Below are 26,909 nucleotides of genomic sequence, written 5' to 3' on the forward strand. Positions count from 1 at the left end.
CCAAGCTGTCATCAGTGGCGTTTAGCCCCCATCCTCATTTAAAGGGGGTGGGGTGCACAAGCCTCCACCATTTTAAAAGTGGATCACCAAAAGGCAAAGTAGGAACAGCAATTTACCAAAGAGGGCAAGTTGTAATTTTTAGGGACCTGGGCAGGGTGAGCTAATAATCTTAAACAAATTGCTTAACATTTGGCCCACTATTACAGTCATATACACTATGGTGCTATTTATGATACAGCATCATCAGCCAGTGAATAATGCTCTGCAGTTCTATGAGTCACATTATATGTTAAAATGTTTTTTTAAAAAGGAACTTAGGACTGGCTCATTATAAGGAAAATGAAGCTGTAAGGGAACCTGACCCAAGACAAGAGGTTAGACACCCATTCCCAGGGAAGAGGTTAGAAGGTGAGACCTGGGCTTAAGTATGCTCCTAATACACATTTATCACAACATTCTGTTGACACCTCAGTTGAGCACTTGTTCTGAAAGTCAGGGGTAGGAATCTCAGGAGTCTCTCCCCAACACTGATCAAACAATTCAATTCCCTTTTGCCTATATTTTTGCCCTAGTATCATGTGCTATGCCAACAAAAGTCACAGCAGTAGATTTTCTGGAGGGAAGATACTGAGACACATCAGAAAGATTAATCAGCATTACCTGCTGAATGTGGATTCTCACATATGCATACACACAGACTATAGCAGGGGTGTCAAACGTAAGGCCTGTGGGCCAAATGCAGCCCCCAGAAGCAATTTATCTGGCCCCCATTATAACTGGGCTCTATCTCCTAAAAATATGAACAAGATTTGCATATTTTCTCTTCTGTCATTTGCAGCTAATGAGCCTCTATGTGAGAACAAAATGCTTATTTCTGGCCAACAGCTGCTTTAAGTTATCACTTCTGGCCCTCACCTCATGCCAACTTTGGCCTTCTGTATGAAACAAGTTTGGCATCCCTGGAGTAGAGAATGAACAAACACCAGTGCACATTTGACCACAGCACAACTTATTTATATTGAAGTTTCTCTGCTGTTGTGCTTGAAGAAAGAAGAGCACAGGCACCTGCAAACTTAAAGAATTACAAGCAAACCTCACCTACCTTCACTGGGGATGGATGGGTGAAAGTAACAGGGCAGAAAGAAAACCAAACACACAGCACAAGTTTGAGCATTTGTATTTCCCTGGAGGAGCATAGCAGCAGATTGTCTTTCAAACACCTAACAATCCTACACACAAACCCAGTAAGAGCAGTCATTTTGAACACAGACAAGTTGGCAATAGTAACAGACAGCACTGATTCAAGTATTCAGGAGAATAACCAGCTCAGACTGAAGAAGAGCTGGCTGGATGCATGTATGAAGAAGCTGTATGTCTCCAAGAGAGGTTCCCACAGCACCCTCTACACAATAGCGTGGCCTAGAGAGTTTTATAAAAAGTACATTGCATACAGAGATTCATCGCATCCCTTAGCTACATCCAAAGCTAGTGCATAAGAAGTCATGGCTATCTTCCATGAGTTTTTTCTGTGGTGTAACGTAAAGATTCTGCTTTTCTGTTCCAGGGAAAAGCACCATAAAGCCCTTATTGCACATTCACCCAAATCTAGCAATGAAACCACAAACGTTTCGCTCAAACGTGAATTTGTAGGACAGAAGACTGACCCTACCTTTTCCTAAATGCAAGGATATTGGAAACCAGGTGACCAGCACCAGGCAACCCCTGCATAGACAAGAGTTTATTCCATTCCAAAAGTGTAAGAAGCTTTTAATGGCATTTAGAAGAGTTTGTCCAAGCAGCTCCTGTAGCAAATTCTAGTGCCACCCAAATACGTCACAAGTGTTCTTTGTGTTGAAAGTTGAAGATTTTCATCACAAGCTATGAAATCCTGGAGTTCCCTCTTCCCCCACCAAAAGCCTTTTGGAGAGCTCCCAAGAGCATAATCATGAGACATGAGGAGATGTTCCCATAGTTCTTTGCTGGTAGCACAGGCAGTGGCTGCCTTCCAGTCTTTGGCATTTCCCTCAGGCACAGGAGGTGTATGACAATGTTTCAGGCCACTGGTGGATGCTCACAGATGATGTTCAACTGGTATCTTTGCTGGTGGAAGGCAAATGGGTGGTATAGCAATGAGTACAGACACGAACTGGCTTCAGTTGCTTGAAGTGGGGCAGAGGGGCCAAGTGTGAAGAACAATGAGAGCAGAAGATCTGCAAGAAAATAATTGTGCATCAATAAAGTTCAAGCGTGGCCCTGCCCACGAGGCCAACCACCCAGGAGAAAAAAAATGGCTCCCTTAAGTATAGTACTTTGGGCCAAGGCTCAGTTACAACTATCTATGACAGCAGTTTCCAAACTTACTGCTGCTGCAATGCCATCAGAACATGGCATGGAATGCGTCATGTGATGATGTCGCCCCAACTTACTTCCAGGTTTGGAGGCCAAATGCAAGCCTCAAAATAGCAGTAAGAGGGTATGGCAGGCAGGAGGGCTTTTCAAAGCATGCCATTTTTGCACACAGCAGCTCTGCCTGCTGTGCTGGTCCTCCTGCTGCTAATTGGAGGCTCATGCCATAGTCTCTTTGGCAGGCAGCAGGACTCCCACAATGCCCTGCTGGGTGCCTCACAACATCCCTGGGCATCATGACACGCACTTTGGAACCACCGATGACTTACCACAGACTCCAACATGGACTTAGCCAACAAAATCACTTTAGTTCTTGCCTTGCATCCAATACGTGATACAGAATCTTATCCTTGTTCCTTTCCCACCCTGGAGTTGCCTTCCACTTCCTACCTTTCCACAACTCCGACAGTGATGACGCCGACGAAGGAAGGTGAAAGGCACGTGGCAAGCCATGCACTGGCTGCAGGTGCTGTCTGGCACCCAGTCTGGTGCAACCAAAGCATCTGAGAAGGAACAGAAGAACGGTTGTGATGGGGCTGCTCACCTTGTAAGCCAGGCAGAGCATGTAGATACTTTCCCCCACATCAGTGTTGAAAATGTGCACTCAGGATGCGTGACTACTGAATGACAAGGCCAAAGGGTAGACCATTTAGTCCAGGGTTTAAAGAAACTGTGGGCAAAAAGACATCTACCCAAACACAAATCCCAAGGGAAAGCTACGACAGTCCAGAGCAGTGGTGTCCAAACTCTTTGGCAGGAGGGCCGCATCATCTCTCTGACACTGTGTCGGGGACCAGGGAAAAAAGAATTAATTTAAATTTCAAATTTGAAAAAATTTACATAAATTAATATATTAGAAATGGAACTTCTATGAATCAATGAAGGTCTTGCAATAGATCAAGACGCAAAGCAAGGCCGGTCTTTCCTTCGCTGCCACTGCTGCATCACAAATGTGAAACAGCAAGTAGTGGAGGGAGCCCTCACCCCACAGCTCATGCAAGAGGTTGAACAGTCACCCTTATGCTGAGCGCACTTGCTTTGGGCAAGCATGGGCTCCAGCAAGTCTCTGGAGAGCCAGAGTCTCATTGGAGTCTGGGAGCTCCCCGTGGGCTGCATTGGGAGTCCGCAAGGAACGCAAGTGGCCCCCGGGCCAGGGTTTGGACGCCCCTGGTCTAGAGTAGTGTTTCTCAAACTGTGGGTAGGGATCAACTAGATCACGAGCCAATTTCAGGTAGGTCCCCACTCATTTCAATTTGAACTTTATTTTTAATAGGTTAGACTTGGTGCTACCATGGTATGTGACTGCATTTGGGGAAATGTTACAGATCTGTATTTTCAACAGGCTACTATGTATATGCTTTTAATAATGATAGTCAATGGTACTTTCCCCTGGGCAAGCATGGATAGGACTGCAACCTTTGAGGTGTTTGGGGATCTTTTTTAAGCAGATCAGCAACTGCTTGGGAGAGTTCTTTATTTTAAATAAATTTTAAAATTTATACTTATTGCAATTTTTTTACTTATTAATTGATTTGATTTTGTTGTAGGGGGTGTTAAAAATTTTCATGCTTGATGATGTCACTTCTGGCCATGACATCACTTTGAGGTTAATGGTATCACTTCTGGTGGGTCCCAAGAGATTGTAATTCTAAAAAGTGGGTCCCAGTGGTAAAAAGTTTGAGAATCACTGGTCTAGAGCAGAACAAGCACCAGGCAACATAACACTTTGACTGCCGTAAACCAGAGCTCCTGCTCACAAACTTCTTCTCGACTTGCAGTGGGATTTACCATTCAATCCCCAAAAATCTCATAATCAGCAAAGCAAAAACTGTGTCTCTGGTTGTGCCTAACAGATACTTGAGCAGCTGGCGTGTATAGTTCTCCAACACTTGGGTAGGGAGATCGGAAGTTTGAACATCACCCATGAGACAACAAATGCTCAGGCAGAGGCCTGCTGCAATTATCAGTATCACACTCTGACCTCTCACCTTCTCTCCCACTGCCTTCCCTACTACTGGAGCAGAGAGCACAGTCTGCCAGACGAGCAGCCGCTGGTGCCACACACACCTCCTCCTCTATAAGAGAAAACATCTATTAGCTCACTAACACTCAATGAACGCACAGCAACATGTTAGCCACTGGCTGCATCAATGATCCTTAAAACAAGGGCCAGACGACACATTATGTACATGGTCTATGATCAAATCTCGCAACATCTTTGTAAACAAGTTTAAAGGCAGTTCCCAAGACCCCTGAATTGGATCATGGCTTGCTGCTGCTTAACTCTTCTTTTCTGCCTAAAATCCCTCCCTCCCCCCAGTGAAAATTTGCTCCACTGGGAAAAACATACAAATAGCCATATGGTATTCCCTCATAAGGCAAAATGCTTCAGATTTACATCAGGAAAACAGCTTGGAGGAGAGCACCTCTTCCATTGTACTCTTCTACTCTGACCCATTTCAGAGGCTGCCCAAAATGCTTTAAAGTGAAAACCAGAACACCAAGAAATCTAATCATGGAGTTTTCACATTATGTGTAGTTTGGCCCCAAGACATGAGATGGGGAACTAGTTCAGCCTCCTAGCACAAGGAAGCTACCAACAGGCCAATCCCGGAACACTGCACCAAGTGCCAGTCACAGGTTTTCCTAAGCTTTTTTCCTTATGCATGTAACAAAGATCCCAAAAGCACTGCATGTTCCTCACCTTGACATCCTCCCAACCCACAAATGCTAGCTTTGCAGCTAAGGGATATCAGAAATGTGAAGAATTAGCAGCAAGGAACTTGTTTGCACAAAGTCGTACTGCAATTCCCAAGTACACTTCTGCCAGGAGAGCATTAATGATACTTGTGCTCAGAGCCCAGTAAAAATGGACTCAGCAACTCCCTTCCAGGAATTTCATCATGCTGTGCCAACAAAGAAGAGCACTGAACTTTTCAGGGCTACTTCACACATCTCATACTTGCTACATAGAGCTAAGTGCCATACACGGGAAGGGAAAAACAGGCAGACACACAAAACTACCTTGGAGAGCTGAAATGTAAATACAGTTGGGTGGGTCTACCAATGGTGAAGTGTTATGACTCAAGCTTTGATAGGAACATCACTGCCTGACAGAAAAGTATGGCCTGGGGGCAGGCAACAGAGAAAGTAGCGCAGCACCATGCAAAATCAAGAAGAGTCACTCACGGCCAGTATCCGTTACTTCCAGCGGCTCTGATCGGGATGTCACAATTTCAAATACAGTCTTCAGGATGGCACGCAGATCACTTGCAAAGTTGGTCTGAAGTTGGTCTGCCACACCTGCCCATACAGAGCATAGTAGTTAGAGTAGTCCCATTGTGCAATGGCAAGAGAAAATGACTAAAATTCAGTCAACAAACCCCCACACACTCCTAGTCAAAAACGGGAATCAACCTGTGTGTATTAGCCAAACAATTATTTCCAGATGAATTGAGCACCAGCATGGATGCCATTCTCATAGAGCTCCCCTTTAAAATAGACAGAGTCTGGAGGGGGTGCGCGTACAAAATTCTGACAAAAAGAGACCAGACTATGCTTGGCCTGTTCCTTTCATCAGTCACATCTCATCCAGTTAGCTGAAAGTCGGGGGACTGCCACTTAAGCTCCCTCTTAGCCGCCCTGGGTCTCTTTAGGGAGAAGGGCGGGATAGAAATAAAGTTTATTATTATTATTTATCCAAACAGCTCCCTCTTAACCAAACAGCTCTCTATTATTTACAACCACAGATCTACCACTTACTTGGCAAAACAAGGCACTCACCAGAGATGCAGACAAATAGCGTATGGATCATGTCATCTGTGTTGTTGTAACGGGATCGCAATTCCAACCACCGGTTGCTTTGTGGAACATAAGTGATCACCCCCAGCTGAGTGCTACCAGCTGCCTGCCCAAGATGCCTGCTGAGGAGAGAACAAGCAGTTGGAATGGGTGTCACGGGTGACTCTCTTCTGCTGCCCATTGGAGTTTTTGCATCGGACCATGATCAATTCAAGGTCTCTGAGTGGCCAGTGACGGATGTTCTCCACACTGAGGAGGTGGATATATTTATCCCCATTAGTTTGGAGCCAGATCGGATGGCTACATTCCTCTTGACATTTCCAAGAGAAAGAGCCACCAAATTTCAGGTACTGATACAGGCGTGACAGCTCAGATGTCAGGGTCTGTTTGTCACCAACTACATTTCTCCATCTCCCCATGGACTAAAAGTCACCAACCTCTCCAAAATGCACACTGTAGATGAGCTGCAGCCCCTGGTCACAGTCCTTGGATGCCAACATGAAGGAAATGTTACTGGCAAACAATGACAAGACCAACAGGAACTCTCATATTTAGGAGGCAAAGAGGGAGTTATGTGTCTTGGGGTAGGAGTCAATTTCCACTCTGCTCCCAGCATTCAGTAAGTCAACTAAGAGGCTGAATGGGTCAAGAGAAGTAAGTAGTCAATAAAGGAAGGTTCTTGGTCAAGGTCATACCTTGGAGCAGATGGACAAGCACAGGGAGCCGCACAGCCCCTGAATTCTGGGGAGTCAATATCAGTGAAGGGCAGCAAATCTGTGGCACTCTCATTCAGGACACGCTTCTCCAACACATACAGCTCTTCCTTGGACAGCACACGGAGCAGGTCCCTATGAGAGAAAAAGGGTTGTAAAGAAAACTTATGATGAGACACTGGAGCTGTCCTAAGGAACAGCTCAGCATCCTGGGAGGAAATGCAAGTCTCAGACTGTATTCACACTAGGGCCTTTAGTGGAATGGAGAATCTGAGCTACAACAAGGGGCTCAAGCCTCCAATACACATCATACAGTACAGCATCTCCCAATACTAGCAAATCCACCCAGTGGTACATCTCTCCCTAGTATGCACACAAACGCTGACCTTGCCCGCAGGATACCCCACTTCATCTTCTTAAATGTGCCTCAACCAACTTCGCTACAGTGTCTCTCACCCCAAGAATTTAACTTGAGGCTGATCCACACTTTCCAGCAAAATCATGTGGTAAAATACCTCTGAAGCTGTACCACTCTGGACTGCAGCACAGCAGGGATTTTTATTGTTAAGCCTCCATTAAATGTGTTAAAACACCACATTGGAGAAAAGGCCACTCCCTCTCTCATGTGCTAGTTTAATACATACAAGCAGTATTATAATACTAATTGGAGGCATTCAAGCACAGCCCCACTTGCAATCTGAAGTGGTTCTCTCCAAGAGACACTCCCTAGTGATTCGGCTGAACACAGAGCTTGGCCATTAGCACACTCTCCCTTCCACAAATGGCCTGAGTGCCTTGGATCCTCCTGAAGTTCCATTCAGATTCCTGTGCAATGCTTCTTCTTCTGACTCTCACACACCCACCTGATTTTTCTAAGCAAGACATAAAAGGGACTGAAGACACGGGATATCTCCTCAGGCCTCCTCTCCAAGTTGAGAGGTCCATCTGGGTAGATCAGGAGTCCACTGTGTATGAGGAGAGGGGAAAAAACAGGTAAGAACACAAGAAGAGCACAGCTGGATCAGGCCAAAGGCCCATCTAGTCCAGTTTCATGTATCTCATAGTGGCCCTCAAGATGCCTCAGGGAGCACACCAGATAACAAGAGACCTCATCCTGGTGCCACTCCCTTGCACCTGGCTTTCTGAGGTAGCCTACTTCTAAAACTAGGAGGATGCAAATATCCATGATGGCTTGTAGCCTGCAATGGATTTTTCGTCCATAAATCTGTCCAACTGCCCTTTAAAGGCATCTAAGCCAGGCAGCATTGTACTTTTATATAGTGCTGTTTTATGGACACTTATGTGGGACATTCAATACAATGATGGAAATTGTTCTTTCTTCCTATCTTTTGAGCATGGAATTGTCAAAATTTCTACAAGGGCTTCCTGAACAGAAAGAAAGCTACACCACACACCAACATTGTCATGAAACCTACTCAACCCTTACTTACACACACACACACACACACACACACCAAGTTCATTTTAGAGGCAAAACGAAGAGCAACATTACTATCTCCCTTCCATGAAGAGGACATGGTGTTTTCAAAAAACAATCATGACTAGAATTTAGTAAGGCAAAGAGTGCTGGGAAAGTGCTATTTGCAAATAACTGGTCCTTTGTCTTTTCAAAAGATACAATCTACAAATTGTTGCTGCTAGCCCCCTCCCCAAGGAGAGCAAGGTGGGAGAGAAAAGGACAGACAGGAAACCTCAAGTAGAACACTAAACTAGCAGTTTCAGCTCACCAAATGCATTGTTACAGAGAATATCTGGGAGGCAGCAGAGCCAAGCCAAGTAATAAGGAAATCCACGAACTCCTCCCCAAGGAGGTACACTAAGACCCAAGGAGGAGCTTGAAGCATAGCCTCCTGTGGTACAAAAGCAAAAAGAACCCAATATGTATGATAAAGCCTACAGAAACAGGAGACTTTTGAGATGATGTGCTATGAAGAAGGGTTATATGGTGGAATTTATGGACCTAAAGGGAACACTGAAGGAACCACAGAAGTGGTTCCAGGCTTCATGGCATGAACATTTGCCAGGAAAGAGATTCTCACGATCCCACAGGTGATTGTGGGAAAGGAACACCATTTCATCTGGAAGCAAGTGATAAGCTATGATGAATGTGGTCATGCCTGCTTAACGAGAAGGCTTTTCAAACAATGCAAACGCACTCTTTAGAGGAACAAAATAATCCACCCTGAACTACTTGGCAGGAAGCACATGCAGGCACCCAAGTCCGAAGGAGCAGCAAAAACCAAGCCCTGACAAGGCAAGAGGTGGACCTGGCTATACTTCTAACAGCAGGAGAAAAGGCAGAGCAGACAGAGCCAAAAGAACAAATCCTGGGAACAGGGCTGAGGGTGATCATGTTGATAAAAGTTCAGTCACCACAGAGACAAGGTCAAATTTAGAACATAAGACTGAATTGAAACCCTAACCAGCTGCCTTATCCTAGAGCCTTTGTTGACACAGTGTTGCTTGCCTGGATTTCTTCTGCTTAGAATATATGCCTGCTTTGCCAGCTTTAACAAGTAGAATTGGTAGGTCACGCATTTCAGAATTCTTGACCTATGGTGCTATGTTGCAAGGATCTGTTTGCAACCACAAGCCGACTGGTAAAACCACATACCTAATAATGGCCAGACGGGGAATGGTGAACATCAGCTCCGGTTCATACCCATCAATCATCTCCTGGGTCAAGTAGCCAAGTTTCAGAGCTCTAGATGGGCAAAGGAGGGAGAGATTGAGGACCACAAGACTGGTAGCTATCAAAACCCCCAACAGCTAAACAGCTTAATTATCTTAGGCCTAATCTGGGCTAAGAGTCTCATATTGGCAGGTTAAGGTGCAATTTCATTCTGTCATAGAAGTAGTAGTTCATGTCCAAGCATTTTCCAGCCACAGAGGACTGTCCTGAAGACAGGGGCAAAATCCTTACCTGGTCACAGTTTCACAGAAGAGCACCACAATCTCCTGCTGCTTATAGATCTCTTCTGGTGACTTCACAGAGACCAATGAAGACACATAACTGCAAAAAGGAAAACACAATGAGCCCAAGTCAGCCACACCAGCTTCTGGTCTGCATACAAAGCCCAAAACTTAGCTCTTCTTCTAGTTCCCCATTCCAGTTAGTATTTGGTGGTATGTATTTCAGGTGATAGCACTGGTTCTGCTCAGATATTCCCACTGCCAGCCCTTAAGAACTTTGATTTGATCCAGCAAGGATATTATTAGCACCATTTTTCCTCCTTAAAGGAAGAACAATTGGAATTTTTCACTTCTCTGCCCATCCATTACCACTGAATCCCACCCCCGCACGTCAATTCAATGCTTTATTTAAGAGGAAGCCCACCTACAATCTTGTCTCACTCTAAGCTTAGACTGGAACACTGAATAAGTCTGGCACATACCTCAACTCAAACTCAGCGAAAAGCATATCAAAGCGAATCAGCGCCCTACGGACAGGCTCCGAATAGGGTGCAGGTTGGCTCAGGCTTTGCTCCCGGAGCACTGTCCGTACCAGCTCCAAGCTGCACAGCAGATCCTTGGCCAGAGGTCGCAGCCGTACTCCATCAGCCTCGTCCACGTCAATATATGTGCGTGCCATCAAACACTGCAGGAAGAGAACACTGACAAATCAGAAACATCCCTGTCCTTTGGCTGCCTCTCCCCACCTCAGCATATAAACTGTTTCAGGGCTGGGATGAGCACTCCAACAACTGAGCTGGAGCCCAGCTCCAGGAATAGTTCTGGACTATATCTCAGCAAACAAGCAAACAACTTTCCCCCAGGGTTCAGCAGGCATCTGCTCCAGAGGAACCTGGGCTAACACAGCAAAAACAGGGGAGGGATTGAGGCCATGACTAGTGGAATATCAAAAAGGGAAAGCATATGGCACCAGCTGGTCAAGGGTTTTAGCTGCCTCCTGTTTTAACGCCTCTTGTTTGAGTGCTGTTCCAGTTATGATACAAATGCAAGATTCAAGGAAAGACTGCTCACATTTTCCAGTTCTCAAGAGTCTATCCCAGTGGTATTCAAACTGAGGCGTCATGACAACCCAGCCTGTAGGTCCTGGCCTTTGCCCCCTTAAGGGGCAGGGGCAGCCAGGAGACAGGGGGAAGGCAGCGGATCGCGCTTCTCAGGGGGGCTGCAGGGGCTTGGGTGCACTTGCCAAAGCCTCCCGCAGCCTCCCGGGCGCGCGGGGAGCCCTGTGCAACCTTCGGCAGGGCTCCCCAGGTCAGGAAAAGAGAAAGCGGAGCAATTGCGCCCCACTCTGCAAAACTGGAAGCGGAGCACGATCGCTCTGCTTTCCCTTCTGACAGGGCTGCAGAGACTGGGGTGCACCCTCCAGTCCCTGCAGGGCTCCCCAGGTCAGGGAAAGGGAGAGTGGAGCGATCTGCTGTGCCTCCTCAAAAGCAGAAGCGAAGCACGATCGCCCCATTCTCCCTTTCCCTGACCTGGGGTGCCCTACAGGCTCTTGCGCAGGGCTCCCCGCACACAGGGACGGCTGCTGCAGGGAGTGGTGAGTGCATCCCAGTCCCTGCAGTCCCGAGCGACACGATCCTCTCTCCCAGAGAGGACTCCCAGAGAGTTTGAAAACCGCAGGTCTATCCTATGGGGCGCAGAAGCACCCAATGCCTCACCTCTGCAGCAAACAGCATGTGATTCCGGAGGTTGTCCACTAGGAGGTCTTCAGGGAATTTGATGACATAGTCACGGCCATGACGTTCCTTGGGAATGCACTCATCCATGATCTGCTCTATGATAGCAAGCAGTTCGGCCTGACATAATGGGGAAAGGTGTTACAACTCTTGGTACAAATACATTCCAGAGATAGCTGGTAGGCAGGAGGCCAGATCTTGCCAGAACATTACTGAAAGCCAAGGCAGAGTTTGGCATCTGCATGGCCAAACAAGAAATGTGGTTGCATAGCAATGATTTACCCAGCCCTAAGACACCATTCCATATTAAGGGAAGGGAAGATGGCACAAGGGAAAAACTCCAGGTTGATGCTGCTCCATCCTTTAAAACTGGTCCACATTTTAATTTGTTAAAAAAATTACAGGGGTACAAAGAGATATCTTTATGTTTTTAAAATCAAATAACTGTTTCTGAGAAGCAAAGAGGGACCCGAGAGATTTTTCAAATTCATATTGATTCTTGAACAGTATCTGTACAGTCCTCATTGATTCACAGCTTCAGCCAGAGTCTGTAGCAAACACAAACAGATGGTGTAACACAAGGGTTCCAAAAGTGTGCACCATGATGCCTTGGGGCATCACAAGGCACTCACTGGGGTGTTGTGGGATGCCCACAACTTGGCAGCGAGACCATGACGCAAACCTGCAAACAGCTGTAGGAGGCTCAAAGCCCAGTCCCGAGCCCTTACTGCCGGTCCTCTGCCAGAGGCATGCTGAAAGGCATGTCTGCAGCCCTCAGCACCGGGCTAGCACCAGTGTAACACTGGTGCTCCACCGCTCTGTGGTTGCGTGGACCGCTGGGAGGCAGAGAGGTAGTGGGGGGGGGAGGAGGCGTTCCAGGGGAGGGGGCGGGAGGGAGGTGGGACCAGCGGAGCAGAGCCTCCATGTCAGGCCACAGGCCCAAAACAGAGGCACTTGATTCTACAGCAGTCCAAGGGTTGCTGCAGAATCAAGTAGCTCCACTGCTGAGCTACTTGCATTACTGAGTAGCTGGTGGTGGCTGCCCTGTTGCGCATAGGACTCCGTGGCAGCCATTTCAGCGATGTGGCAGCCTTGGTGCAATGGGGCACTTAGGATTGGGCTGCCTGTGTGGTGGGGAGAACTGCTGCACACGGCTCTTGCATGCTTGAAATCACTGTTTATAGGGTCACTTCTGGTCACACAACCCAGAAGTAAGTGGCAGTGACAACATCATGTGACACATTTCACATCATCACCACTCACTACTGAGCGCTGCATCTACAGAGCGAAGGGCATCAGAAGCCAAGCAGGTTTGGGAAGCACTGGTGTAATAAGACAGTGGCAGCAGGAGCCAACATGTACATGTGAATGAGTGCACATTTTAAGCTGAGCAGTATGAGCTTGCATGAAAGTAAAGTTGAAGCCCTTCCCAAACTGCTCCACCTTATTTTTAGCAGGTTTTCTCCAAGCAGGAGTTACTTCCAGTCACAGACTTCCAATAGAAGAAAAACTGTTTTAAATGGTTAGAGAGGGAAAATACAGGTGTGCAGAAGAGTCACCTACTTCAACATGCCAATGCTGCACTTCCCCTTCCCCCACCTTCATTCAGATAACAGGTCTAGTGTGCGCCCCCCAACAAGGTCTTACCTGACTAAGGTGCAACTGATTTAGCAGCACCAGGTACTGCTGAGGATCTGTCTCTACATCCAGGCAGTTGATCTCTGTTACCACTTGAGTCACTCGCTCATCAGCGTAGAAAAACTGTGACGGCAATCTGGGATCAGAACGCTGAATAGAGAACAGATAGCACTGAATAATCAAAGTTATCCTCTTGAGGGTGGTTTAGACAAAAGCAACCTTATTTCTGATTGTGATACTTCACTGCCATGGAAGACCCACACTGACTTAAACTTTGCAGAACATTCTGCAGGTACCAGTGACCTGATTGGCACTTATCCTTGCAGTGCTTTCTGCCAATTTCCTAAAATATTTAGTTCAGATAAGGACATACACAGGAACATAGCAAGGTCCTGCTGGATCAGACCAAGGATCCAAACTAGCACAGTATCACATTTCTGGCAGTGATGAGCCCATAGCAGGTCATAAAAGCAGCATCACATCTCCACTGTCCACTCTCCCACCTCCCACTACTGGTATTTAGAGATATTCTACCGCAGAACCTGGTGATTTTTATTTAGATATCATTCATGGCCAATATGCACTGACAGACCTGCCCTCCATACAGCAATCGAATCCCATTTAAAGCTATCAAAGTCTGACCATCATCATATCTTAGGGCTGTGACTTCCACAAATTAAATTATGTGTTGGGCAACACTGGAACTTCATTTTAGGTATCTTGTTGTGGAGGAAGGGGGAGACCAACCTTGAATTGACACATTAAAACAAAATATTCACATGGATACACAACTCATTAAGTAACATCTTTTGCACAAATCCAGAAGGACAAGGAATTTAGATAGTTCCTGAATTGTTCTATCCAATCAAACTGCCAGGACCAAGTTCAAGAATAAGCAACACAAGGCCCATGACATAGACTCATCAAAGCATAAGTTTTTTTTATCAGCAATATTGTGAAGCTGCCAAGTGCCCAAGGCCCTTAAAGGTGCTCATAGCTTTCACATGGTGGTGGCAAAGCAACTGAGGGCCCATCTAGGTAAAGAAGAAGCCCATGGAAACCACCACCCCTCCCCGAGACACGGAGCTGGCCCTACCAATTCATACACATACACAGCCTGGTCTGTCCTGTGCTATTAGGGAAGAGGGCTGGTTCACATGACATTTCTAACAATGAATCAACCCCATGCAGTTTATGGCCCCATCCCTCGTGTCCAGGGGAATCTGGGGTATTTTCTATAATGGGGAGGAAGGGTCAGGCATTTAATTACTCTGTGGGGTCGTCTCAATTTAGAAATGCCATCCGAAACTTGCTCCAAGTGATGAAGCTCTTCTAGAAGAAGAATGATGACATGATCCTTGGGCCTTAGATTGCCGATACCTGGCTGAGGGGACTTTCCAGATCAGTGCCTTCAAAGCCATGATCAGCCAAACTGGGGGGGGGGGGGGGAAGAAAGGTAAGGCCACAACCAATCAAATGATTCACAAGAGTTCAAATATTCCTAGCAGGGGAGAGATAAGCTTGAAAGTATCTCAAGTATCCCAGTATTTTTGCAAAAGCAGCCAAGCCACAGGAGATGGGCAAACAGGGAGAGAAGGAGTGACTGTTAGAGGAAAGTGCCACTAAGGACCTCACTGCATTGGAGAGCCCTCTGTGACTGGTTCAGATTGCCAGAGCTTTTTAGAACTGAGCCAAAGGCGGTTTGCTATATCAGCACTGAGACACTTAACAACAAACATTGTTTTTTTCAAGGGCACAGTTACTATATAAACCACACTTAAACTGGATTATCCATTATGGCCTCTACACTGAACACTATCATTACAGAAACGTCTCTGAAATACTTCGTTGTATTCTTCAAATACGATGGCAATTCACAAGATTCTGAGGCTGGGTGGGAGACATCATTACATTGGTTCAAGTAGGTAGCATAGATGTGTTCTTAGTACAGACATACAAACAGCCACCTGCCTGATTGCTTATGACTAGAATCAACCAGGCAGAGAAGCTTTACAAAAACTGGCCCCTGTTTTCTTTCAGGCTAAAATGACTAGCACAGGCACGTGTGGAGAGAGGCAGACACCTCAAACTTCAGTGTGGTCAAACTCTTAAAAGCAGGAATTAAGTGGCATCACTGTTCAAATAGCTGACTCTGCCAGTGGCTTTGTGCAGAGTTAACCAAAGATGAAATAATACGAAACACCTCAGGATGTGCATAGCCTTGTGGCATGAAGTCATGTACACTCCCCTCTCAGGTATGCTGCGAGGGCAGGAAACTCTCAAACAAGGGATAATCTCAGGAGCACAAACATCACTATGTTGCGCCTCTACCAGTCACAAGCCAGCTGCCTCCACCCAAGGCAAGCCATAATTAGTTGATGATGCAGAAGACTGAACACAGCAGTTACGTCAAGAAGCAAAGCAACAGCATGGTTTCAAAGACCAATTGTGAGCATCCAAACCCAAGACTGATTGGACACGAGTCCGGATTTTCTCCAGTCACAGGTTCACTTAGTACCACAGGGCCCACTCCTATCCAACTTTCCAGCACCAACGTGGCTGCAATGCAGTCCCAAGGTAAGGGAACGAACATTCCTCAACTTTGAGGAGGCCGCCATGACTGCCCCACCACCACAGGATGCAGCACATGCCCCGCTGGCACAGCTGCATCTGTGCTGGAAAGTTGGATAAGACTGGGCCCACAGTTTTTCAAATGCCATGAAGATAAGCAAAAGGTCTTGGTGATCTGAAAGTTAGCTCCAAAAAGCAGGAAGTTCAACAAACAGTGGGCAGTACTTGGTCAGATTTTCCAGTCTGTGAGGACGACTGCCAGAAGCCATGATAATGCTCCACTGGGAAATTCCACCATTCCCGATCATTTCCACCACTCACTCCAACTCCACTACCTTCTTCCCACCAGTACAAAAGCACTGAAATATTGTGGCAGTTTAGGACTTCCAGAGTAATCCAGATATTACTACCATCTAATATTCAGCTCCACTTTGCTTTCTCCAACCACTGATCAGACTAGTTGGAGCTCATCACAACCATAGAAGCTACACATATGTAGCTAGGTTTATCAGAACTGGCCTTGCAATGACCTGTATAGCCAGACTACACAACACACTTACACATCCTTTACCCAGTCACTCACAGAACCTCCTCTTCCTCCTCTTACTGAATGACACATATCCATTCCCACACCTACTACCGGAAACAAGACTGAGCGCTTGATAGGTTATTAAATGTCATTGACCAACTGTTTCTCTCTCAGCTTCCCACCTTTACAACATCAGAGAACTGGATCCAAACAGTAGGAATCTAACTACAAGCACTAGTCAATAGGGGCAACTTGTCACTTGCTGATTTTTTGTCCCACCTATCTTCAGATCTTAACAGATGATAATGTTTCATAAGATCTGGAATAAAACAACTGAAAGTTAAGTTAAAGAAAATTAAGAAAGGAAACTAAAACCACCAGAGAAAGCCCAGTGGGCTCAAAAAGGTATCCAGATAAGAATGGCACCATACTCAACCCATTACTAGAACAATCAAGTTGAGCATTTATGGCACAGCAGCATCTAGGCCATATGGTGTCAGCAAAACACAAGGCATTTTAAGTATAACGCAATCCTTAAAACTGTGTGTGGGGAGACATGCTTAGCAATAATGACATGCTTATGAATAATCCTGCTTCTATCCATATATCACAACACTGCCCTATTTTCTGTCCCTGATTATTTCTCCCAGACATAAATAACCAGGCTTGCTGTCATGAAGTAGAATACAAATTCATGAAGTAGTAACAATGTAGAGTATACAGTTAATTATTAGCCAATCTTGAAATATTGGGGGAAAGCCAAGAAACCTGAAAACACACACAGAAACATTGATGCCAATATCTGAGAAGGACAAGGATAAATATCATACAATTATTACGCTGAATACAAATCCAACAAAAGTTCCCATAAGGGAGCTTGTGGATCCAGAAAAGTGGTTCTCAAACTTTTGGTCTCCAGAGCTTGTAACACTCTTAAATGAGGTCTCTGGGAGTCCTGTCAGCAAGTGCAGAGTCTCCAGAAGCCCCAGAGTACCAGCAGTTGTGCAGAGTGGCATGGCACTAAGCAGATAACAGCTATTTATAGTGTGCTCATGGAGCCCCTGAGGGTAGCTTTGAGAAGCGTTGATAGAAGAACAGAAATTTCAGATCAATATTTTACAGGAAGAATGAGTTCTTGTTGAATAAACCTTGTTTTAACTTTTCAACAAAATGCAAAAAAATACTATGTTAAATGTCTCACTACAACTTCTGGAAGATAATGGCTTTGAACACTTTGATTGAGTCCCACACTAATGATATTCTCTCTCTCTCTCTGGAACCATCTCCTAGTTCCAACACAGAACTGCAGGCCTTTATTGAGGATACCCAGTTGCAGACAGGTCCCCTCCTCCAAGTTCTTCATAAGTGGCAGAGAACTTGGAAGAGGCATCTTATGCTGTAATGTGCTCTGTACCTGTTCCAAACCTCAGTGCAACACTAGACCTGCCCCACAACTCTCCCAAGTCCTTTAGCACTCACAGAGGACAAGAACAGGGTGGGTGGTAATGGTTCATACCACATTCAGCTTTGGAGAGGGCAAATCTTGCACGCTGCTTCTGTCTGCCTCAAAGCTCTGTATAATGACAACAGCCCCACGCAGTCCCCCAAATTCGCTGACGTATGAAGAGTATGGGGTGGGAAGAGAGAAGGGTTGGTGGCAACCTCAAAAGTTAATTTGGCTCAGTATCCAATCTTTATTGGTAGACTCTTACAATGCTGTGATATATTGCCCATCAAACTGGTAACAAGCAATCATTCACAAGATTCATGCAACCAATGGCCAGAGAATACAAAGATTGCGTCTTGTGGGAGTGGGGGAAATCACTGTTTTGACTTAACACTATAGGACAGCTCAGACTGTAAACACTGTGCTAATAATACTAAAAATGCTGCATTCATTCATTCATTCATTCAAACAAACAAACCAGTCTCATTACTTAGACATTAAGATGCTCTTTACATTTGCCTGTTTTGCATAATTTATTCTGCTTCTGCTAGTCATAGAGAAGGGGAGGAAGCAAAGAGCAGGGTGCTGCTGCTATATCCTTTAGGAACCGGAAAAGCTGGTCAGCTAGCCTTAGACTTCCGAGATTTTACCAACTATTGTCTTCATGCTTACAAGTCTATAGTTGGAAGACCTAGACCAGGGGTGTCAAACATAAGGCCCGGGGGCCGGATGAGGCCCACAGAAGCTTTTTATCTGGCCCTTGAGCTCTCAGCTGCTGAGCAATGCTGAAGTCTCACTGCTGAAAGGGTGGCCCGCATGATAACTGGGCTCTCCCATATCTTGAAATATGATCAAGATTTGTGTATTTTCCCTTCTGTCATTTGCAGCTAATGAGTTTCTGCACAAGAACAGTGTGCTTATTTCTGGTTTTCACCTGTTTAATGACATCACTTCCTGCCAAATGACTAATCACTTCTAGCCCTCAGCAGGCATAATGAATGATATTCAGCCAGCAGCATGAAATGAGTTTGATACCCTTGACCTCACATTGTTTTAAAAATAATAATTTTTAAGTTGAAGTGTTCTGAAAGGCCAGTGCTAAATTCTGTGTTTACATGGTGTAAACACATAATCCTGATTATTACTATGTTTTAAAAGCCAGGATAGAATTACAACCAAATAGAGAGTTGGCCGACAAAGAGAAGTTGATAATAGCTTTAAGCATGAAATCACTATCAGAGAGTTTCTTACAAGAACTGGACAAGCACTAGTTCAAGGTTCAGCTTCTGTCACATTCTTAAAATCATAACTGGTGAAGTTCATAGACTAAATAATTACAGTGCAATCCTATGCATATTTACCCAGAAGTCAGTCCAATTATTTGATGGATTTTAGCCCCAGATAAACGGGTATGCACTAGCAGCCTTAATAAATGACAGAGAACCTAGAAAATAACTGGATCCCTCCCAACAATGTAGACCTTCACACAACCAAATCCAACATTATTAAACCCTACCTACAAAAAGAGACACTGCCACATTCAGATATTCTCCTTCCCAGTCTTCCAAATCATGATGAGAAGGATCAGGAACAAGCAGATTGCCTTCCTTCTGCATGCAACTTAATGGAAAACATTCTGGTTCCCTCCAAACAGAATTTGCCGTGATGTTCAAAGAAGGGAACTGCAGTTCAAGCAATCCCTCCAAACTAGGACTGCAAACCATGACAGCCTGGTTCTAGCTTATAGGCCTGGTTTGGAAGAATTGTTCAAACAATAGTTCACCACATCACAGCAAACTGTATTTTAAGGAAAATACTGTGTTAGGAGGAGATAGCATTCAGACCTATTGCTTGTTCTCCACACACCATGGCCTGGAAGATCAGGAATACGACATCTACATGCAGCCACTGTCTCTTAGGTCACATCTGCGCCTGTAAGTAATTTGCTATATTTATTTACACAGTTGATAGCACATTTGAGACATCTACTCCTTCTGGGGCTCCTGTATGGAATTTACACATAATGGGTTATTATTATGAGCCAGCTGGGTTGCGTTTAGGGACGGCTGTTTGTGGACTTCACTTTTAGCAATACTTCATTCTGCAAATCATGCCTTGCCTTTATATAAAAATACTTGCTTTATTCTGTCCTTTCTCATCATGGAAACTATTGGGCCTGCTTGTACAATTCTGTCACCAAATGAAAATTTCACCTTTTGTACCAGAAGAGTTCAAAACAGGTTCCAGCCATAAGCAACATTCCTTCCCCACATTTTTTTGTGGTATAGCAAGTTAATACAGGGAAAGATGGTCCTCTTCAAAGTGACAGAACACAGCAGCATACTGTAACCACATCCCAATAGAGCTAGTGCAGACTTGGATAGATTGCTTTACAGATGCTGAATAAGCATAGCCCTATGAACTTCTCCAATTCTGTTCCATTTATTTGGGAGATATTTGCATAGCTATGTAGATCATGACTGAGAAGTACATTAGGCTCGCTACAGATAAAAAACAGGGAAAACGGAGGTTCTCTGTGCTATGATGAGACTACGTCAGTAAATTCACTGTCTTTTTCCTGTGTTTCCCCTCCCTATATGGACTTGCTCTATGTTTCTCATTTGCTCTTGTGCATTAACTAACAATATTTATATACCACTTTTCAACAAAAAAGTTCAAAGCCATTTACAGAGAAAACCAAATAACGGGCAGCCCAATCCTGAGCTGCACGGGGGCTGTAGCAGCACTGGAAATGGCTGTTGTCACATCCAGCGCACCCCAGAGAGCCACCGCCAGCTTTCGTTCCCTTCCCCCAGGTAAGGCAAGAAGCCCTACAATTGGGCTTCCTGAGTCTATGTCAACCCAAAGGTCGGTATAGAATGAAGAGCCTCTGTGTTGGGCAGCCGGCCTGACACAGAGGCTCTGGATCTGGTGGAGCTTCATTCCACCAGTCCTACCTCCCTCCTGCCCCGCTCCCTACCCCGGAACGCCCCCCACCCTCTCTCTGCCTCCCCCTGCCCTGGAACACCTCCTCCCCGCCTTCCCCCACACCTCTACTTACCTCTCCACTGCTCAGCAGTCTACATGACCACTGAGCAGTGATGCTTGGGCGCTCCACTGGCACTAGCCCAGTGTGCCAGCAGTGAGCTGGCACGCACTCCCCAGGACTGGGCCCTTAATGGGTGGGGGATCATTTTGGGTTTTTCTTGTTAAGTGTGTACCATATATGCCCATTTAAAGCAATAAAAATGTGGCAATAATAAAAAGTCAGCTAATAATTATGGAATCTCTTAAAATGAACCAGCTTTAGGCTTACTAAGTATGATGCAGTACTATGACTGCCATGCAGAAATGAGTTATATTTATTTGCTCCAGTGAAAAACAAGAACTGGATTTTCAGGAGTTTGTAACCACAGGAGAGAAGGGATGATCTGGTGAAAGCAGAAATGTTTTCTTAAGGTACCATTTCTGTACAATTGCAAAAATGCTTTCCTCCATTACTGTGGGCTAATTCTCTGAGTTGGTCAACCTGCACCTAGGCTGGGCCATTTCAGACTGCAGGTGGGGGACTTCTGTGACTCCTCCATACAAAAGAAATTGTTCTCTGCACATAGAAAACTAGCCTTCTCTGTTTTCTATTTACAAGAAATATTTCTTCAATTTCTTTTTATCTTGGAAAGAAAAGTTCACATAGAAAGCTAGAAGTCTACAAGTACCATTTACATATCATAATTTCCATTTTATGATTACAAAAAGTTAACCATTGAATTAAAATTTCAGAACCTTAATATGTTCATTACCATAGTCTGATGTAAGCCAGTGTTTCTCAGTGTGCGTTCCTTAGAACCCTGGGGCTCCCTGAGACAATTGCTAGGAGCAGAAAGGACTCCAGAGACCAAAAGGTTTGATAATTGCCTTTTTTTAAGTTTAAATTTTTCAAATACTTTGTAACTCTTCCCTAACCGCTCTCAGCTACTGAAGTTCACAAGCTTTACTACGTAAGCCTAACCTCTTTTTCTATTTATTTGCCACCACAGTCCAGGCTATGATAATCAAACACTAAGTATTTATCTCAAGGAATTACATCATCAACATGTCCCAATGATAGAAATCCTACGGGCGTCACTGGTAACATATAAGAAGTTGACCCTGTTAGAAGGCCAGCTATCTCCTTCTAACAACCAGGCTAATTTCACACCTCTACACATGTTGGGGGGGCAGGGTGGGGAGGAACCATCTGCTCCAGAGAAGGCAGCTTACCAGTAAAGATCAGCCAGTGCACTGTTACTTTTGATCAATTTAAGTGGAATTAAATAACATTTATACAACATTTCAGCACCACAGAATTTTAGGTGGCCATGTCGGTCCATCAGAAGAAAAATCCACAATCCAAAGTAGGACAATGACTTTATTAGATCAACCAAAAGTAACAAAGTGTCAAACTATTGAATCTTATAGCATTCTTCAGGATAGTTGGTAAGCACAACGATGGGAGGGGAAGATAGAGAAGGAGACATGTAGCATCTTCAGCAGCAGTGAAACTAAAGCAGGTTTATCAAATCTAAAGAAGAAATTTAGTGGGGTTTATGCACACTTGGGCAAACCTCTGAAAGGTGCAGAATAGTTTCAGTACACACACACACACACACACACACACACACACACACACACACACACCTACTTGGATCCAGAAAGCAATAAGTTGCTGTACTCCTGTACTTTGGAAACAAAAGGATCTGGAATTTACTCTGGATTTTTTTTTTTTTAAAGGAGGAACAATTATTCACATGAGCCCCAGTTTGTATTCTGAAGTATTACAGCCCAAATTCAAGTTTATCTCCTCAAAACGAAGTCCACCTTGGCACAAAATAGGTAGTCCAATGAATCTACAGCAGGGGTCCCCCAAGTTCATGGGGGCTCATGGGCCTCATCTAGCCCACTGACACATTTAGACCAACCTGCTAAGCTCAGTGGTATAACTATTTTGGCTCCCCTACTCCTTCTATATGTAGTAAGTGCTGCACTGGGTCACATTTGTTGAGAGTGCAAGACAGCAAGGAGCCCCACAGCAGCAAATATTTTTCTCCTACTGTGACAGTGTACAAAATGTACAGTATATATTTGTTTCTATAACTGACCTGCTCCAGCCCATTGTAATAGCAAGATTGAGCAATGAGGTCCTGGCAAGCTAAAGTCTGAAGATTCCTGATCTACAGACTACTTTTGTTAAGATACTGGGTTTCAACTGATTTATTTCCATGGAGTGAGTTGGACTAAGACATCTGAAATGAAATATAACCCTAATAACCAGTATGTAGATCACAGTAATTAAACATGACAGATATACCAACACAATCACTATAGAAAATAATGATCTAGGGTGGAGCTCTTTTTCTGTATTTGGCAACACTTAAATCAAGAATACTGATATCCAGTTCAGACTAATGTCCACAGTTAACAAAAAAATATGAGAAATGCAAGGCCTCTGAAAACTGCTATAATTGGTAAGAAGAAATCTGACAGTACAATCCTACTATTGTCTACTCAGAAGAAAGTCAGTCCCATTACCTTTGGTGCAACTTACTCCCAGGTATGTATGCAAAGGATTGCAGCCTTAAAATGCTCCAGCAGTTTGAATCAAACAAAGAGAAAACTAAGAGACAAAATGTATTAAATGCATAAGTGAAACATTTAGTGAAAAAAATGTACAAATAACTAAACAGATTTTTTAAAAAAGGGAAAACCTAATGTTTAATATAGTAAACATGATGACTGGTTGGAATGGTACCTCTTCATATAAGAAATACTGTAGTACAGATATTTTCATCATAGAGAGCAAAATAGGGAAACACTGATTCTGCCATCAATTTCAATGCGTTGCTGCCACCAATCCTACGCACTCCTGGGCCCAATCCCCCCAGTTCCACCCTACCCCTACCCAAAACATCCCCTCTCCGCCTCCAAACCACCCTCCCACCACCCCTGCGTGCACCTGGCACGAACTTACCTGTGCCAGTGTGGTGCTGCTAAGCTGGTGCAAGCTTCCACACCAACCCAGCTGGCTCTAGAGCAGCCACAAACTTGCCTTATGGCATGTTGGTGATACTCTGCGCTGGCGCAGTGCCAGCCAAAGACTAGTTAGGACTGAGCTGCATGTTGATCTATCAATCAACTGAATGCAAATAAACCTGTATATCACCAACCTTTCACGTTTGGTGCCTTTGAGGCTACTGTTAAGATGGCAAAATAATTCACCATTAAATAAAAAGCTACTAATCACTGGTAGATGAAAAACCCATTTTTAATATTTTTTTTCATTTCCTGTATCATGAACAAACACAACAGAGTCAAAATGGCTTGTGAAAAGTAAAGATGTTCTCTGAGCTCAGCCCCAATGACTATTTGGGAAAAGTCATTTTTTTCATTAAATTCAAATAGTAGTATAGGACATAACTTACGAAACAGAAGCCTACCTCTTCATCTCCCTAGTTTGAAGGCTGACAAGCCTTTTCTTCCTACCCTTAGATTTCATTCCATGTACCTTGTATCCTTTGCTTTTGTACACTATAAGCAGTATGTCATTGGGCAGATGGACTAGATCACCCCTTTACCTGCCTAGTTAACCCAATTTTGCCCAGCCTACAGGTGTACACATTTGATCCCTGTTGCATATATGCAACAATGGGCAAAAATGGCTTGAGGATCCCATCTAACTGGAATATTGTTCTTTACTATGGGAAATTTGACAAGACCTGCTGACTAAGCATAAGGCAGAGCTTTCTCTCCACAGCGCCTTTAAGTCAAATGGGAGGCTTCATTCTGAAGCTGGTTTTATTCCCACACTATTTATTGTTCCAGTTCTGACTCATCATCAATGTAACCATCTAAATCAGTTTTTGAACAGTACATTGTTCTTGGCCTTGGTCACATTCCAAGGCAACAAGTTCCATAACTTAAGGACCATAAGTTGCTTATATTTTAGCCATTAGCTAGCTGTAGTCAAAATGTAGTCAATATGCAATCATGCCATAATCCACTTTTATTGTATTTTATTGCTCATCATCTCTCAGATATCTCTCCAGATATGTGATTTTCCAAGCCCGTCCCTCCTTTAATAGTTTATCTTCATCCTGTCTCTCCCTATAAACATACAGAGGCTTGAGAAAGGAAGTTCCTCCTATATCTAGTGTCAACTGGAGAGTTCAGATGAATTTTTGTCCTGACACTACATAACAATGTCTCAGTCTATTAGCTCCAACAGCAAGCAACCCCAACTCCATTTACTGAAGCAACATAAGTTGTTCTCCCTGAAATACACCTATCTTCAGTTAAGTGGAAGATGAGTCATAAACAAGTGAGCAGGAAGTCAAGTCCCTGCCAGGCAACAGGCAACACCGCTCCTGGGAAAAGCAGCTGTATTCACCCACACTTCCAAGTTTCACTCTTCCAGAGAAGAGATGGTCCAAAGTCAAATCACTCACACACACAGATCCAGACTCAAATCCCTCTATCACTGGTCTAGATCTTCTAAACAGCAGGTATAAGTCCTTTTTGCCTCCTGGATCAGGCATACTAGTACTCTGAACCGTGAAACACTTTTTCTTTAACTGCTTCAGGAACACCAAGAACCACCAATCCACTTTGGTGGCCATGGTCGTGAACCAAACTCACAGAGGAAGCCTAAGCATCACTGAGGCATAGTGGGGGGCAGAAACTTCCTCCGCAGCAGTACTTACCGGTATAAGTCAGTCAGTCAGTCAAAAACAGACATTGTAATAGACACACACTTGCCCTGAAGCCCAGAAACAGCCAGCCTGCCCCATATAGCCTTCTGCTATCATCTAGTAAACAGGGCATCTAGTAAACAGAGTTGCTTACAAAACAGGGTTGCTTCGTAAACTGTCATCTAGTAAACAAGGCAAGACAGCACTCGCAACAGGGATCATGACAGCCAGAGAGAGTGGCCACCAGAGGGAGCTCTCACACACGCAAGGGCCGTCTTTATTGCAACTACACTACACCGGCTTCGGTTCATCCCGACGGCGGAGACATGCCCAGAGAAGACTGATGGGGGGGGGGTGGAAGAGTGATGGGACAGATTTAAAGTCACGTACGCAAAGGTGCGCCTCTGCTAAACAATGGTCCACTCCGGATTCACTACCACTCCCTGTCCATCTCCTCGCAAATCACTACCACGGATTAAAAGACCTTCCCTTCTTCCCCAGAAGCACTGAAAGAGTGGCGGAAAACCACTCACGCTTCGTCGTCACTCTGAAGTCAACCTGCTTAGGAAATGCAGCCGGGAAGGGCAGAAGAAGAATTCTCCAGAGTTAAGCAACACACCAGCAACGCGGGTTAGGCATCCTCAGCGAGAGCAGCGTCCCCCGAAAAGGCAGGGGGGCTTCCAAAGAGGCGGCTGGAAGGAAGCGAGAGCCGAGAATTCACTTCCACCCGTGAGCAGGAGAGCGAGCAAAGCGCCCAAGCCTATGCCTGTCTACTCAGAAGGAAGTCCCATTATAGTCAATGGGGCTTACTCCCAGGAAAGTGTGGACAGGAGTGCAGCCTGAGAGCCCAATCCTAGGCATGTCTACTCAGAAGTCAATCCCATCATAGTCAATGGGGCTTACTCCCAGGAAAGCGTGGACAGGACTGCATTCTGAGAGCCCAATCCTAGGCATGTCTACTCAGAAGTAAGTCCCATCATAGTCAGTGGGCTTACTCCCAGGAAAGTGAGGCTAGCACTGCAGCCAAAGTCCCCGGCGGCGAGGCGCAAGCAGGGGCTGCCCTCCTGGGAGAAGAGACGCGAGGAGCTCAGCCAGGCAGCGGGACAAGTCGGGACTCGAAAGAGGAGCCCCTGCCTGGCCGGGCCTGCCCAGAGAGGAGCCGGAGGAAGGCGGGGAGCGCGAGCGCTGGGGGAGGGGGAGCGCGAGAGCAGTAGCAGCAGCCTCACCTTGGGTCTGTGCAGCCACCTCCGGACAGCAGCGGGCAGCATGGTTGGGGCCAGGTGCGCGCACCTAGCCGAGGCACCACGCTCAGCAGCCTCGCGCGCCGTCCTGCCAACACACCTGAGCTGACTGCGCTCCCCGCTACGCTCTGGGGCCGGCGCTCGGCACCGCCCAGGGGCGGGGCGGGGCGGG

At 45.3% G+C, this 26,909-nt stretch overlaps 1 protein-coding gene across 1 annotated transcript; it reads right to left on the bottom strand.

Moving 5' to 3' along the window:
- Positions 1-1,161: 1,161 nt before the first annotated feature.
- LOC136641208 (lateral signaling target protein 2 homolog) lies at positions 1,162-26,843 on the bottom strand. The gene is made up of 13 exons (XM_066616898.1): positions 26,723-26,843; positions 13,235-13,375; positions 11,570-11,707; positions 10,337-10,539; positions 9,865-9,954; positions 9,556-9,645; positions 7,784-7,885; positions 6,903-7,055; positions 6,190-6,326; positions 5,596-5,709; positions 4,395-4,481; positions 2,797-2,909; positions 1,162-2,210 (listed from the first exon to the last, which is right to left on the bottom strand). The coding sequence occupies exons 1-13, from the start codon at positions 26,762-26,764 to the stop codon at positions 2,085-2,087; spliced, it is 1,536 nt and encodes a 511-aa protein (XP_066472995.1). The 5' UTR covers positions 26,765-26,843; the 3' UTR covers positions 1,162-2,084.
- Between the last annotated feature and the right edge of the window lie 66 nt (positions 26,844-26,909).

Source organism: Tiliqua scincoides, chromosome 2 (assembly GCF_035046505.1).
Source record: "Tiliqua scincoides isolate rTilSci1 chromosome 2, rTilSci1.hap2, whole genome shotgun sequence".
Classification (NCBI taxonomy): domain Eukaryota; kingdom Metazoa; phylum Chordata; class Lepidosauria; order Squamata; family Scincidae; genus Tiliqua; species Tiliqua scincoides.

What these genes read in the sequence shown, in the direction of transcription:
- LOC136641208 (XM_066616898.1), bottom strand. Translation starts at nt 26,764, where the DNA reads ATGCTGCCCGCTGCTGTCCGGAGGTGGCTGCACAGACCCAAG. An exon ending in GGTGGCTGCACAGACCCAAG is followed by an intron (nt 13,376 to 26,722) that starts GTGAGGCTGCTG and finishes TTCTCTATTCAG; the next exon opens with CGTTCTGATCCCAGATTGCC. An exon ending in GTCTTGCTTAGAAAAATCAG is followed by an intron (nt 7,056 to 7,783) that starts GTGGGTGTGTGA and finishes TTTCTCTCATAG; the next exon opens with GGACCTGCTCCGTGTGCTGT.